This window comes from Zootoca vivipara, chromosome 6 (genome assembly GCF_965207765.1).
Source record: "Zootoca vivipara chromosome 6, rZooViv2.hap1.1, whole genome shotgun sequence".
NCBI lineage: Eukaryota > Metazoa > Chordata > Lepidosauria > Squamata > Lacertidae > Zootoca > Zootoca vivipara.
The window spans coordinates 65,816,409-65,830,604 of record NC_142589.1 but is presented as its reverse complement, the minus strand read 5'-3'; the positions used below and the strand labels follow the sequence as shown (position 1 = coordinate 65,830,604).

General features: G+C 47.1%; 1 protein-coding gene across 1 annotated transcript in view; it reads left to right on the top strand.

The window, feature by feature from the left end:
- The first annotated feature begins 296 nt into the window (after positions 1–296).
- Positions 297–14,196, top strand: part of NKAIN1 (sodium/potassium transporting ATPase interacting 1) — a 52,744-nt gene continuing 38,844 nt past the window's right edge. The window contains exon 1 of the mRNA XM_035119237.3: positions 297–1,150. Within this exon, the coding sequence (XP_034975128.1) occupies positions 1,097–1,150 (54 nt within the window). The 5' untranslated portion in view covers positions 297–1,096. The remainder of the gene's footprint in view (positions 1,151–14,196) is intronic.

Sequence of the window (14,196 nt, the reverse complement as noted above, 5' to 3'; positions counted from 1 at the left end):
AGGAACTAGCTAAATGGGTGGAGTCTTTGTTCCAACTCAGGTCATGTATGATGGATGTTAGTTAGTTAGTTACTACTTGAGGGCTATTCCTTGGAAAGAGAAATGGGGAGATGGATCACACATAAATAAACACCACTGCAACTTTACGCACACGCTTCCCATCATCCAGTGTTTCCTCTTTGAGCCGCAGCTACAAAGCTTGTAGGAGGGGGCGGGGGCTTGGTTGGGTAATAAAGGACATCCCTATTCTTTATTGGACGGCGGGAGGGAGGAGGTGGGGCGGCCCTTCAGGTGGTGGGGCTAGAATCTCTCGGCTCTCCACGCCCAGAGCTCAGCCAGAGAGCCACGTGGTTGTGGGGGTGCGGGGTGGTGGTGGTAGCTTGTATTATTCCTGCCGCTTTCGATTGTCTTTTCCCGACGGCGCGGATTCTCCCTTCTTTTTCCTGTTTCCTCTTTTTTAAAAAAAACCCAACAACGCCGCTTTTCAGTGTTACTGTTTTGCAAGGGGGCGCGGATCGTGGGTGTGTCTTGAGGCGAGGAGGGCAAACAATGGCGAGGAGGGCTCGTTGAGAGCGCGCCGGGAGAGGATCTCCTCGCTTCTGCACTCCTACCCCCTCCCCATGCAAAATTGGGCAAATCCCGGACGGCTCGTGTTGCTCATCCCGAGCCTCCCCCTCCTCTCCACCCCCTCTCCCCTCTCGGGAGATGGAGGGCGAGCTCTGATCCAAGAGCTCTAGCCGCGCGCATTACAATGGAACGAGGGGCTTCCAGCTTCCAGCAGCCTCGGAAGTGCTGCGCTGGGCGAAGATAAAACGCCCCTTTGGATCGCCTTATCTTTTTGGGGGGGCTGCTGTTTTGGAAACTCGAAGGCTGGCCCCAGACAAAAGGCGTCGGTGTCGGGAAGGCTCGCCAAGGCGCAGGGAAGGACAAGGCTCGGCTGTTTTAGTTTTGAAGCGCAATGGCCGAGGGTGGCTGCCGGCTGCTGCTTTCGGGCGCCCTCTGAGTGAGGTTGTCACTGGCAACGGGAGGCCGAGGGCTGGTGCCGCCGCCGCTTCTGCTGCAACCGGAGGAGGGCGGCTTCCGCGCCAGCGCGGCCATGGGCAAATGCAACGGGCGCTGCACGCTGGTGGGCTTCTGCTGCCTGCAACTGGTAAGGCGGAGCGAGGGCGGCCCCTTCTCCTTCGCCCTCCCCACTCTCGCTCCTCTATTGTGCTATCTTCTCGGTGTTTGTGTGTGATCGCTGCTTCCTCTTTGGGTGGGTGACCTTGCTACCAAGCCCCCCCGGGCCGGCGGTTGGAAGGTTTACGGGGGGCTGGCCAGGGCGGAAAGCCCACCCCCTATTCCCTGTTTTGGAGAGGTGTGGGCTGGAGAGGGCGCTGCTGGTGGTTCAAGAGTGGGGCGAAGGGGTCGTCTGCTTGCCAAGGATGGCGATGCGGGTGGGGCGTTGGGGTTCCTTGTTTCAGGGAATTTGTGGGTTTCCTACAATTTTGTCCGCCTTCTCAGACAACTCTTGTCCTCCAAAGCGGCTCGCGTCAATCCAAAAGAAGGGAGGCTTTGCCATCGGGTTTACAAACGAAAAAAGAAGAAAAGAAAAAGTCAAGGCACAGGCAGAGTGGAGGGGAAAGGCAAAAGAGAGAACTCAAACTTTAACTAGCTTTGGAGTGGATGAGGAAATGCAAGCATCGCACACAGAAGAAGTCGATTCCGGTGTGTTTCATGGAGCTTTGCTCCTTACAGGGGAAGATGTCTTGCACTAAGGCAGACCATTAGTCCATCTAGCTCAGTATTGTCTGCCCTGATTAGCAGCGGCTGCTCCAAGATTTCCCAATCCTTCCTGGATATCAAACCTGGGACCTTCTTGTATGCAAGGCAGATGCTCTACCAGAAAGCTGTGACCTTTCCCCTACTAAGTGTGTTTTAGGATTGCTGGTGGCAGGTCGTCACAGTGATGGTGGGCAGGGAAAAGAATAGCTCAAGTTTTGGATCTAGGATAGAGAAAAGTCTGCTCAGTAGAATGACATAACTCCTCTATTTCCCCCTTCCACCTTTATGTTGTTTTGATAGATCTATCTAGTTCAGCACTATCTCCAGACACGTTCTGCTGGATGCTTATGAGAAGCCCCTAGCCAGATGCAGGCAGGACTCCTGCACCTTTAGTTGTTGCCATTCCCTCTTTTCTGTACTGTAATTATTAAGCCCCGTCCTCCTTTGCATCTGACCGCCCTGCTCCCCCCTCATTTTGTGGTTGGCCAAAGATCCATCCTGGATCTTGGGACCAGAGGAAAGAAGTGGGACTGGAAATAATTGAATCAGGATGCATAACAGAAATGGAGATGGGTTTCTAAGAAAAATAAACAAATAAGGTTGGTTATGTGTTATGTTATGGATGCAAACTTGTATTCCTCCATTTACCCACACCTGCATCCCCTTCCCCTGTTGTCTTGCCTGTGTTTTAATTTTAGATAGCACAGAATTTTACAAAGTACAGGCAGATAGGTGTGCAATCTAAGTAATGGATAATAAAGTTAACAGAGGGAGAAAAGGTTCCCCATGAAATTCAGACTTAACAGAGTCTTGGTTAGTGCAAGAAACCAGGAAATATCCCAACAATAATTGCCAAGCAATGCAAATAGATGGCTTTTAAAATACAAGCGCCTTTAAATTATTTTATTTTATTAAAAACATTCCCAGGGCAATGTTAAAACAGCCACACAGCCTACAAGCAAATGAACAAAAGGACTGCTTGGGTTGATTATCACTCTAGAAAGGCTGATCTTCCTATTTATACAAGAATTACAGGGGTTAATGCCTCTGCAAAAGTGGAATGCTGTGATTTCATGCTTCTATTATGGGGAATATCAATGAGACTTGGGTAATGTCGATATTGTGTAACATTCATATTGCCTGGAAGCCAGATGGAAACTTAAAAAGCAGAACAGCGACAAGAGATCCAACAAAAGGTGTATTGCTATTTGTAGTTCAGTTTTGCATGAAAGTTCTGTAGTTCTTTCTCATGCAAGAGCTTCCTGGCCTGTCTTGATCAGTGCTCAGGCTTACATGAGACAATTTGCTTCAAAAAATTGTATGGGAGTGCATAACACTTGGCACATATCTGTATTGCCAGTTGCCAATTGTATTTATCCTACTTTTCCAGCTCAGGGCAGCATATATGTTATCTCCTCTATGATTTTATCTTCATAATGGCCTTGCAAGATTGGTTAGGCTGAGAGAGAGTCACCTGGTTTGTACGTAATGCTACAGCTTAGTCTGCGTTGACGGACATGAGAGAGTGCTCCCTCTTCTCTTCCAGCACAGCCGCAAGACACAGAATGCAAGCATTTGCTCCTGTTTCCAGCTAGCCGTGGTTACTGTTCATGTCTGATCTGTGCTTAGTGTTAACTGTGGTTTAGTGAAATGTGTCAGGAATCATTCACTGTGGTTTGAAGTTGTCTTGGGTCATAGTGCGCACTGAGGCCCACAGTTAGCTGAAAACAAAAGTGAAAGCCAATGATCTCCTTGTGGCTGTGCCCAAAGAAGGGAGAGAAACAGATGAGTCCAAGGCTTCTCTGCACGTGTTGCTAATCCAGGGGTGTAGAACCCTTTATTATTATTATTTCATGGGCCACAAGATGGTGATGGGTGAGGCCAAACCCAAAGTGGATGGAGCAACATACATCTCTCTCTCTCTCTCTCTCTCTCTCTCTCTCCTTCTCCCACCTTCTCTCTCCTGCTACTCTTGATCTTCCTCCCTGCTCAGCTGACTACAGGGAAAGGAAAGATGTCTCTTGCCTGAGATCTGAACTAATGGCTTGCAGAGGGCTCCCCACTCCTGTTTCCATTGTTCCACCCATTTTGGATTTTCTGTCTGCTTCCTCCTCCTGTGACTCCTGCCCCCTTTCTCTCCCTTTGCCCCCCCTCCACATATGCTGCAGGGCGCATGCAGTTCTTGAGCCATAGATCCCCCCCTCCCCATGCTAAGGTCATGGTTACACCTTTTTCAAGGGCCACATTCCCTTGTGGGGAACCTCCTGAGGGCTGCACAATGGGGCCAGGTGCAAACTTAAACAGGGCAATGGATGCAAGTTTTAGCTTTGCGCAACAGGTGACATTCCAAGCATGCAGAAGTCGGGTCCCTTCCAACTCTACAATTCTTTGTTTCTAAGTCAGAGATTCCCAGGACCCCCCACCCCATCCTACTTCCAGGCAAGAGGCATTATCACAGTTCAATGACACATTCTGGCTAGACCAGAAGCACTAAAGGGTGTGGCCTGTGGAATGGGGTGTGGCCTATCAGAGTCCCAAGAGGCTTGGAAGGCCACATTTGACCCCCAGGCATGAAGCTTCCCACCCCTGGTATAGTGTTCACATGTGAATGATAGGCTACCTACAGCTCTTCATGGCTGAGTGGAGTCTTACATCCAGTTTCCCCTGGTTGCAGTGCAGTTCTGTAGCAATTGCACTATCCTGGCTTCTGAAATACAGTAGAAGGTTTTACAGTGGTACCTCGACTTGCGAATAACCCTACTTACGAAAAATTCTACTTACGAACAATACTAATTGGGGTGCGCTTACGAATTTCTTCGACATCCAAAGGCTGGATCGGGCCCCGCCGTCACCAATAGCGGCCTCGCGCCGCCTCTAACGCTCGGCCCACAGCCGAATCGGTCCCCACCGCCGCCAACAGCCGGCCTACAGCTGGATCAGGCCCCCTCCGCCACCACTAGCTGGTCTCCCGCAGCCTCGCCGCCGCCGCCCGCGCTCCCTGCACTGCAAGGTAATGTTGCTGTGCAGGTTCCATGCCTTAAAAGTCTTCAAAGTCTCTTTTAAAGTGTATTTTTCCTAGGCTCCGGAATGAATTAATCCATTCCCAATGCATTCCTATGGGAAACATCGTTTCGACTTACGAATGTTTCTACTTACGAATGTGCATTCGGAACGGATTAAAATCGTAAGTAGAGGTTCCACTGTATAGCTGTTTTGGGCTGGAGTGGATCTGTCCAAGTATGCTTTGCATCTGCTGCCTTTCAATGTATGCACCCAGGGAAACTTTATTACAGAGTGAAATCTGCAGTAGTGAACAGTGTGGATAGCTCAGTTCGTGGAACATGAGACTCTTAATCTTGGGTTCGTGGGTTCGAGCCCCACATTGGGCAAAGTTTTCCTGCATCGCAGGGGGTTGGACTAGATGACCCTCGTGATCCCTTCCAACTTTACATTTCTATGATACTGTGAGGCACTTTTAAGCTTGTGCAGCCCATTCATGCAACTGTATGAGGACTGAGGCAGGGAGGAGGAGACTCTGTCAGCACCTTCCCCCATCATTAGTATGAAAGAGAAATGTGAATGGCTCTTTGTGCTGAAACTTGCTTGTAGAGTATGTTTCAACACTTTTCAGGGAGATTAAAACTGCAGCACTAAGTAAATTTGCTTGGAAGCAATTCCACTTTAAGCTGGTGCATTAGTAAATATGGTCAGAGTCGAGTTGCACAACTTGCTCTGGGTACAGAGAAAATTACTGCTGCTGGGTACATCATTGATTTTCCCCTTGCTTGGACTTGATCAAATGAAACATCTCTCTTGATTCTAGCCAAATGCATGGAGGGGGGAGTGAGCACACAGAGCCCTGCCCACTTGTTGCACTGATTCTACCTTCCCTGCTCATATATACAGAGAGCATGCAAATGCACAGAAAATGGGCTAGCTTTTCCTATCTAAAACTGGAGAAGGGTTGTGGCTTCACGGTAGAGTGGGGAACTTGTAATGTCCAGATTTTGCTGGTCTCCAACTCCCATCAGCCCCAGCCAGCATGGTCACTGACAGGCACCCCCAAACTGTGGCCCTCCAGATGTTTTGGCCTACAACTCCCATGATCCCTAGCTAACAGGACCCAGTGGTCGGGAAAGATGGGGATTGTAGTCCAAAACATCTGGAGGGCCGAAGTTTGGGGATGCCTGGTCATTGGTCTAGGACAGGCATCCCCAAACTTCGGCCCTCCAGATGTTTTGGACTACTGATCTGTGGCAAAATTCACATTGCAAAGGCCCATCTAAACAAAAAAAGGTTTCAAAAGGAGGGATGGTTCCTGCTGAACCTCTGCTGGTAGGGAGTTCCACAGGGGAGGCCCTGTCACATTCAAGGCTCAGTCTCTAGTGCTGAGAAATCAAAAGGATCCTGGGCAGGCATCCCCAAACTGTGGCCCTCCAGATGTTTTGGCCTACAACTCCCATGATCCCTAGCTAACAGGACCAGTGGTCAGGGATGGTGAGAATTGTAGTCCAAAACATCTGGAGGGCCAAAGTTTGGGGATGCCTGATCCTGTGTAATCATGATGGAACATATGGAATCAGGTAGTACTTAAGGCCCCATGTTTTCCCCCTTGGTTTTGTTTGTATGTTGTTGTTTCCAAAAACAACACTCTACAGATGAACACCCAAGGGGCCATGGGGAGTGGGCACCGGGTGCAAGCTGTTTTTCCTTCTCCAACTTTTCCACCTCTGGTCAAGCCTACCTTGGTCCCCGAGATACATGATACCACAGTATCCTGGCCCTGTTTTTTACATTTTGGGGTCTTGCTCTTTTTCTGCACTGAGTGAAGGTTTCAATTATTGTTTTTAAGTTGTTGTCTTTGCCTCAGAAGGCAGGTCACCATTTCACAGGTCCTGAAGTTACCTCTGGAGCATTGGCGAAAGGAAGGTTTGGTTGGAGCAGGGGTAAAGGGATCCCTCTATTTCCAGTTTGAGTCAATTTACCTATGTGCCCATTCTGTCCAAGCTAAACAAATCATAGTTGGAAGGAACCCAAGGGTCATCTAGTCCAACCCCCTGCAGTGCTGGAATCCTTTGCCCAATATGGTACTCAAATCCACGACTCTGAGATCAACAGTCTCATGTTCTACCAACTGAACTATCCCAGGTGCTGACTGAATGTTCATATTTAAATCAGCATTGTATCACAAAATACGTATTTAGACCATGCCGTTTTGTCTCAGTGGGTGCATTTCTAAACATATTTTGTCCTAAAATACTCGGGCTGATTTCCCCCACACATTTAGTATGTTTTTTTTTAAAAAAAAAATCTGTGGTCCATATTGCAAAAAATTGGAGATGGTCAGATTCGGAAGGATAATAAATTACATTCTGATCCTCATTTTCATTCAGGAAGTCAGTTCACATGTGAATTGACAGAGATCTAACTCTAAAAAGCATCCCAGAGCAGGAGAGAGTCTTGGCACCCTCCTCAGTACTGGAACTTTCCCCTTGACTTTCATGTCCTGTAAAAGTAGTTCTGCTGGATCCAACCAAAGGTCCCATTAGTCTAGCTCTCTGTTTCTCCCAGTGGCCCACCAGATGCTTTTTGGCAAAGCCCACCAGCAGGGCATAAAGGAGGCTGCTCACCACCCAACCCCTACTCTGCTCCAGGTATTCAGAGTTACACTTAAACAGTGGTTGTGCCTAGGTGCTCTAGTGATGGACTGCTGTGGCAAATGCACTCTGCGTGATCATTTTTTACATCTGCTCTTCGTATGCCGAAGACCCTTATCTCCCAAATACCATGTGATTCAGGCTCTTGCAATCTTTCAGAAGCTTCCTTTGTGGCTGGCTGTTGTCAGTTCAGCAGCCTCTTTGCCTTGATGTTGGCTGTGCTTGATAATTGGATCTGCCTCTTATGTCATGTCTTAAATGTGCTCTGTGACTCATCAGCTGACTCACTCCATCCTCGGTCCTTATTCTTTTATACTACTCCACACCACTTGATACCACTGTGTTTCGCCTCTCGGGACCTGGTGGTTTTTTTCTTTATTTTTGCAGGGGGTGAGGGTGGGTTGCATGATTTAAACATTAATGCACCTCAAATAGGTGGTGCAGAATGATTTGGATGCTCTTTGCTGAATAAACGCTCCATTTTTGGGACCCATGGAATATTATCCTAGTCGCATGGGAAGTTGTGTTAGAAACTCGTATTTATAAGGTAGGCACCAAGGTTGCAGTCAACAAAATGGAATGTCTAGTTGCCATTTTGGGGCAAGTCTTGTTTTTCAAATGATGAACAGCCTGTGATTGATTCTCAGTTAAACATCTGGATAGATGACAACCTTGAGCTTTGAGAACTTAAAGAAGAAAAGCCATTTGACCAAGGGGCAGTCCACGTATATATTGGCATATTCCGACCTGTTTACCTTAATGGTGATTGCTCCTGCTCAGGCTGCACAGAAAAAAGCATTTTGGTTCCAGAAATTCATTCCAATTGCACAGATAAAATATAACTGATAGAATTCTACAGGATGTGGTACAGTGATACCTCGGTTTAAGGTTTGAGTACTTTCAGTTTAAGTACTCTGCGGACCCATCTGGAATGGATTAATCCACTTTCCATTACTTTCAATGGGAAAGTTCACTTCAGGGTAAGTACGCTTCAGGTTAAGTACAGACTTTCGGAACCAACTGTGTACTTAAATTGAGATACCACTGTATTAGTGTGTGTGAAAGCAGTCAAGACCCAATGATCCCAAGATGGTGATGTCAGGCACCATCCCTGGTGCCCAGGCATCTTCACTTGGTTGCAAGTGGTCAACAGCCAACTGATGGGAAGTTCTTCTTGCTCTGGGGATCACCCACCTTTCCACAATCTGATGTCATATTGGCACCAGCTGATTGGCAGGTGGTTGGTTCCACCCACCCATCAAAGTTGGCCCACCAGCATGGGGGGGGGAGAATAATGTGCAAAGGAGGATTGAACTTCCTACGTGTCAGATGAAGTGCAGCATGTTAAATCCTGCCTTTAAGGAGTGCCACTATGGTCATGGTTAGTAAGTTGGACTGGGGAGACATGGGTTCAATTCCCATTTGTCCATGAAGCTTTCTGCGTGAATCTCAGCCATGCACAGTGGCATTGAGAGCATGATGGTGGTTGGTGGGGAACAATGCACACTTGATGGTGCCCTCAACTCCTTGGAGGAAAAGTGGGATAAATTTTCACTACAGCTCTGTGTTCCTTTTAAATGTGTTGTCATTTGTGTCTTTCAATTACAGTCTATCTTGCATGCTTCTGAACCATAATGTGGCATAGACACCCCCCCCCCACTCTATATTTTTTCGCACCAAATCTGCCATTTTTAGAAATGCATTGTCTCATAAAATTAAACTGCTAGCATAATGGATCGATGCTGTACAAATGAAATTGAGCAATTGAAATTGGATGTAACGCCAGTCAAATCTAAAGTCAAAGTTGTAATTAACTTTCTTCAGTTGGCTATCCCTGGGAAGCAAATGTTTTTATGTGCACAGCTCATCAGGCATGCTAAATCTGGTGTGTTAATCATTTGCAGTGTGGCCAAAATCTGAATAAAATTGTAAACATTCCCCAAGCACCATCTCACCAAACTTATAGCAGGTCTATTCACTGAGAAAGAATGGATAGTGGGAAACCTAGAACACAAGTGCAGTCTACTTACATCTCACCCCATCTTCCAGAAATGATAGACCTGTTCTCTGATGCTACTCCACTGAGTGTGGTTTAAGTTATATACCAAACCATTGCTCTGCTTGGAAATGGCTTTTTAAAAATACTTGTAAATATTTTTAATATTCAACAACAAATACCCCACTTTACATTATTCACATTTTATATTTCTAGCCAATGGTCTAGATGTTTCCGGTCGCCCAATCCCTGCAGCCCATTTTGTCAATCAGCTGAACCCATTCATCTGTCAGTCATCTATGATTTTGGGGGAAGCATTGCTTTTCTTTGCCCCGGGATTTGATTTCAAACCATGCAGGCGTAGGTATAGGCCTTTGCAAGTAGTGCCAGCCACCCGGTTGCCAGCTCTTGCAACATGTCCATGATCATGGTGGCACTTGCAAAGAAGATGCAAATCCTACTTTTGGCAGGGGAAGCCATGCCTTTACTAGCCAGGTGTAGGGCAGGTAGGCAAGGTTTGACCTCAAAGGCTTAGGCCTGGAGACCAGAGGTTCCCCAGTGCTGATGTCTGGGTAGATGTGGTACCCAGAAATATTAGTGACAATGGCAATAATAATGTTGCGGTTTGTTACTTGGTGCAGCCGAGGTGACCTTTTCAAAATGTGTCGCTTGTACTATCCAAGAAGAAAAATTTCATTCTGACAAGGTTTATTCTTTCCAATAACTTTTTTTCTAAGAACTTTAGAAGAGCCTGCTGGATCAGGCCAATGGCTAACCAGATGCCAGTGGGAACCAAGCACAAGAGCCCTCTTTCCTCCTGTGGCTTCCAGCAACTGGCATTCAGCTGTGGAGGCAAAGCACAGCCATGGGGCTAGTTTCCTCCGGGAAACGTTGTCATACTCTGAATAGAGTTTGTCCATTGATCTCAATGACCAGGTCAAGGACCTCGATGATCTCAGTGCTCCTGACCCGGAAAACCCTATCCTTATTTATAGCGATTGATGAATAGCTAGGCAGGCAGAAGACAACCTCTTGCAATATCTGTATCAATTTGTGGCAGCCGCTGCAGGACAGCAGGGCAGTAGGCCAAGAGATTGGATCAAGTTGCCTTTCTCCGTAGATTGGGGTTTGGGGCAGAGGGGGAGAAAGAGAAGGGAGCCTAGATTCTTCTATATGTGAGTTTTCAATTACACAATTAAATGCACAATTAGGTATAATTACCAGTGCTCAGGAGCCGCGACTGTTCATAATAGGCATGTAATCTACTGCAGTCACTGTTTATACTGCTCAGCCCCTCTCCCTAATGATTATGGAATGCTTCCACATTTGCATGGTTGCCATGGAAATCATGTTTGGAGCTGACAAACGGCACTCGGGATGGAAGGCCGTGATATTTCTTTGGGTAGGGGGAAGCTGCAGCTGCTGGAGGGAGAAGGTTGGCTGGGGGGTCTGCTGTGGCAACTGTGGTGTCGTAAAACATCAGAGGAGCCTCCCTGAATTGGGCCAATGGCTCACAAAGTCCAGCATCCTGTTCTTCCGGTAGCTGTCTGTGTGGGAAGCCCGCAAACCAAGTCCTGAGCACCACCAGCACTCTCCCCACTTGTGATTCCATAGCAAGGGGTCTTTGTAAGTGTACTGCCTTTGGTCATCGCGGTTAGTATCCATTTATATCCTCCGTGAATTTGTCCTCTTTGTAAACTGCCCAAGTTGGTGGCCATCGCTGCTTCTTGTGGGAGCGAGTTCCATGGTTTAATGTTGCGTTGTGTTTGAAGCATTTCTTGCATGCAGAAGATCCCAGGTGTCTGTGCCCGGCATCTCCACTTAAAAAAGCTAAAGCACAATGGCTAGTAAGACATTTAGGAAGCTGCTGTTTAGGGTGGGTGTTTTAGATCCTATAAGACAGGTGTTCCCAAACTAAGGCCCGGGGGCCGGATGCGGTCCAATTGCCTTCTAAATCCGGCCCGTGGACGGTCCGGGAATCAGCATGTTTTTACATGAGTAGAATGTGTCCTTTTATTTAAAATGGGTTATTTGTGGGGCATAGGAATTCATTCATATATATTTTTCAAAATATAGTCCGGCCCCCCACAAGGTATGAGGGACAGTGGACCCGGCCCCCTGCTGAAAAAGTTTGCTGACCCCTGCTATAAGAGGATTCATCAGGAACACCTGTATTTCCCATGTGGGGTACAAATGTCCAAGGATGTTAGCTGTAAATGACAATGAAATCCACAGAGAGAGGGGAAAGTGTTTGGATGAATCCCAAACTTGAAGTGTGCTGCTTTGGAATACAGTGGTACCTTGACTTACAAATGACTCAACAACTGAATTTTTTGACTTATGAGTGGGGCAAATGGCCACACGCTTACAAATTTATCGACATCCGAACGGAAACCGCGGCTGTTTTAGATAGGGTTTTTTTTACTTACGAATTTTTAGATGGGGTTGCTTCGACTTGCGAATTTTTCCGTTTCCAATGCATTCCTTTGCGAAATCGCGTTTCCAATGGCGCTTTTCGGCGTACAATTTTTTTTACCTACGAAGGTGCCTTCGGAATGGATTAAATTCGTAAGTCGAGGCACCACTGTACTCTGAAGCAACATGGACGTCATCCAAACCCGAGCTTTGTGGACAAAGGTGCTTCCGTGCAACCTGTTGTCAGGGACTGGGCGGAGGAGGAATGGTGGAGGCTGCCTCCCCAGCCTGACCCTTACAGAGAAGAAGACAGTTTAGAATTACAACAGGGATTTGAGGGAGATCACAGCTCAGAGGCAGACGAGGAGAAAAGCTGGGAAATAACGGGAGAGGAGAAGGAAGAAGAGGAAGCAACAGAGGGCTACAGCTGACAGACACAGTGTCTCTAGAAAGCATTCCAGACCTCCGCCCTCTCCCAGAAGAACCCGGCGAGCCTTGAAAGTAAGAGAGCAAAGAGCTCAAAGGCATATGGCACTTTTCAGCACCCATAACAATGACGCATGGGGAAGTGGGAGAGATGGAGAGGGTGGAGACTCACTCAGGACAACACCATTATTCTAAGATGCTGCATTCTCAATCCTCTCTCTGTGAATATTGAATAAAAAGCAGATGGGAAGGAATTTTCCTTGTCTTATCCATTCCTGGCAACCTGCCGTGCGGGTTGGTTCTTCTGCCGTCTGACCCCTGTCTATTGAGAATTCCTTCTGATTTATTTGGAGGGAGATTAGTCAACATTGGCTATTTAATGGCCAGTCATTTCTATTCATTTTCAGAGAAGTTAAACCATGTTGCATCATTGCAAGCGCTGTCTTATCCTTTCCACTGCATTCTCTCATCACTTTCTGTCAGCAGTAAATCACACCGTTCAAAGTTGGAGTTAACTCTTTGTTAGCAAAGACACGATCTTCACAGACTTGGCAGTGTGTCAGGTGGAATGAGCACAACAGCTCATTCCCAGTAGGTGTTACCCCATGAATCAGTTGCCGAGACTGAAAGTCCTCACCTCCTCTCCAGGAGACCCCAGCTGCAACCAATCTTTTGGGGAAGGAGGTTTGTTGTGTGAGACTTCCCAGTCAACTACAATTGTGCAACCTGAATTTGCTTGTATGTGCCTGAATCCTGCCTGAAAATAGTGGCTGCCTGGAAGCGCCCCAATTCTGCAGACAGTAGTGTGCCTGCGAAAATTGATGTCTTTTTCTCTGAGCTCTCCGGGGAAATGTCTGTTATTCCATATAAGGGAGAACAGGGAAGTGTTGGTTTTGACTGACAGCTCTAGCTTCCAACCAGGGAATAACTTTGACAGTGGGGTGGGGCATGGGGCTCTTTTCACTTCTGATCACAGTGCTCTGTGTTTGGAGGGATGTTGGAGGAACGTATCCATTGCTGTCAACTGAGCAGAAAACAAAAACAAATATGCAGGCTGCTTTTTGTACATCACAGCTCCCTAAGCTCTGCACCTGTGTATCCGAAATGTTGCAAGTTGTTCACCTGGGGATGTCTGTATGATGTATGCCATTTTCATGCTTATTCTTCCAAAACCCTAGGAGGGGAGCAAATCTTTCTACCTAAAGACTTTCCTTGTACAGGAAAGTGCAAGGAAAGTTGCTATCCTTTTTCTGAAATTTGGTGGGTTTCTATCCCCTCGCAAGGTGACATAAATTGTGGGAAAACTGAATCTAATTCTGTTAAGGAATTTCATCATCATCATCATCATCATTATTATTAAGATGTAGCCAGTTTCTCATTTCCCTGTGCAAATCAATAGGGAAGATATCAAGCCTCAATTTAGGAAGCTATCTTACACTGACCATTGATCCACCTAAGTTCAGTATTGTCTAAACTTAACTGGCAGTGCTTGTCCAGAATCGCAGACTGTGTTCTCTCCCAACTCTACTTGGTGATGCCAGGGATCGAACCTGAGGTCATAGAATTGGAAGGGATCCCGAGGGTCATCTAGTCCAACCCCCTTGCAATGCAGGAACCTTTTGCCCAATGTGGGGCTTGAACCCATGACCCTGGGATTAAGAGTCTCTTGCTCTACCAAGTGAGCTATCCCAGATCTCCCCTTTTGCCTACAAAGCAGATGCTCTACCACCAAACTGCCACCCTTCCCCCATATGTGGGCCTTGGATTTTCCTAAGCAAGGCTCTTACTCAGTTTGGACCGGACTCGAAGTGGGTGTCCTCTGAAGCAGTCTGTGCCAAATTAACCCTGTGAACCGCCCTGAGACCTCTGGATATAGGGTGGTATATGAATTCAATTAAAATAATATTTTTAAAAACCCACTTTCCAGATCATCAAAGC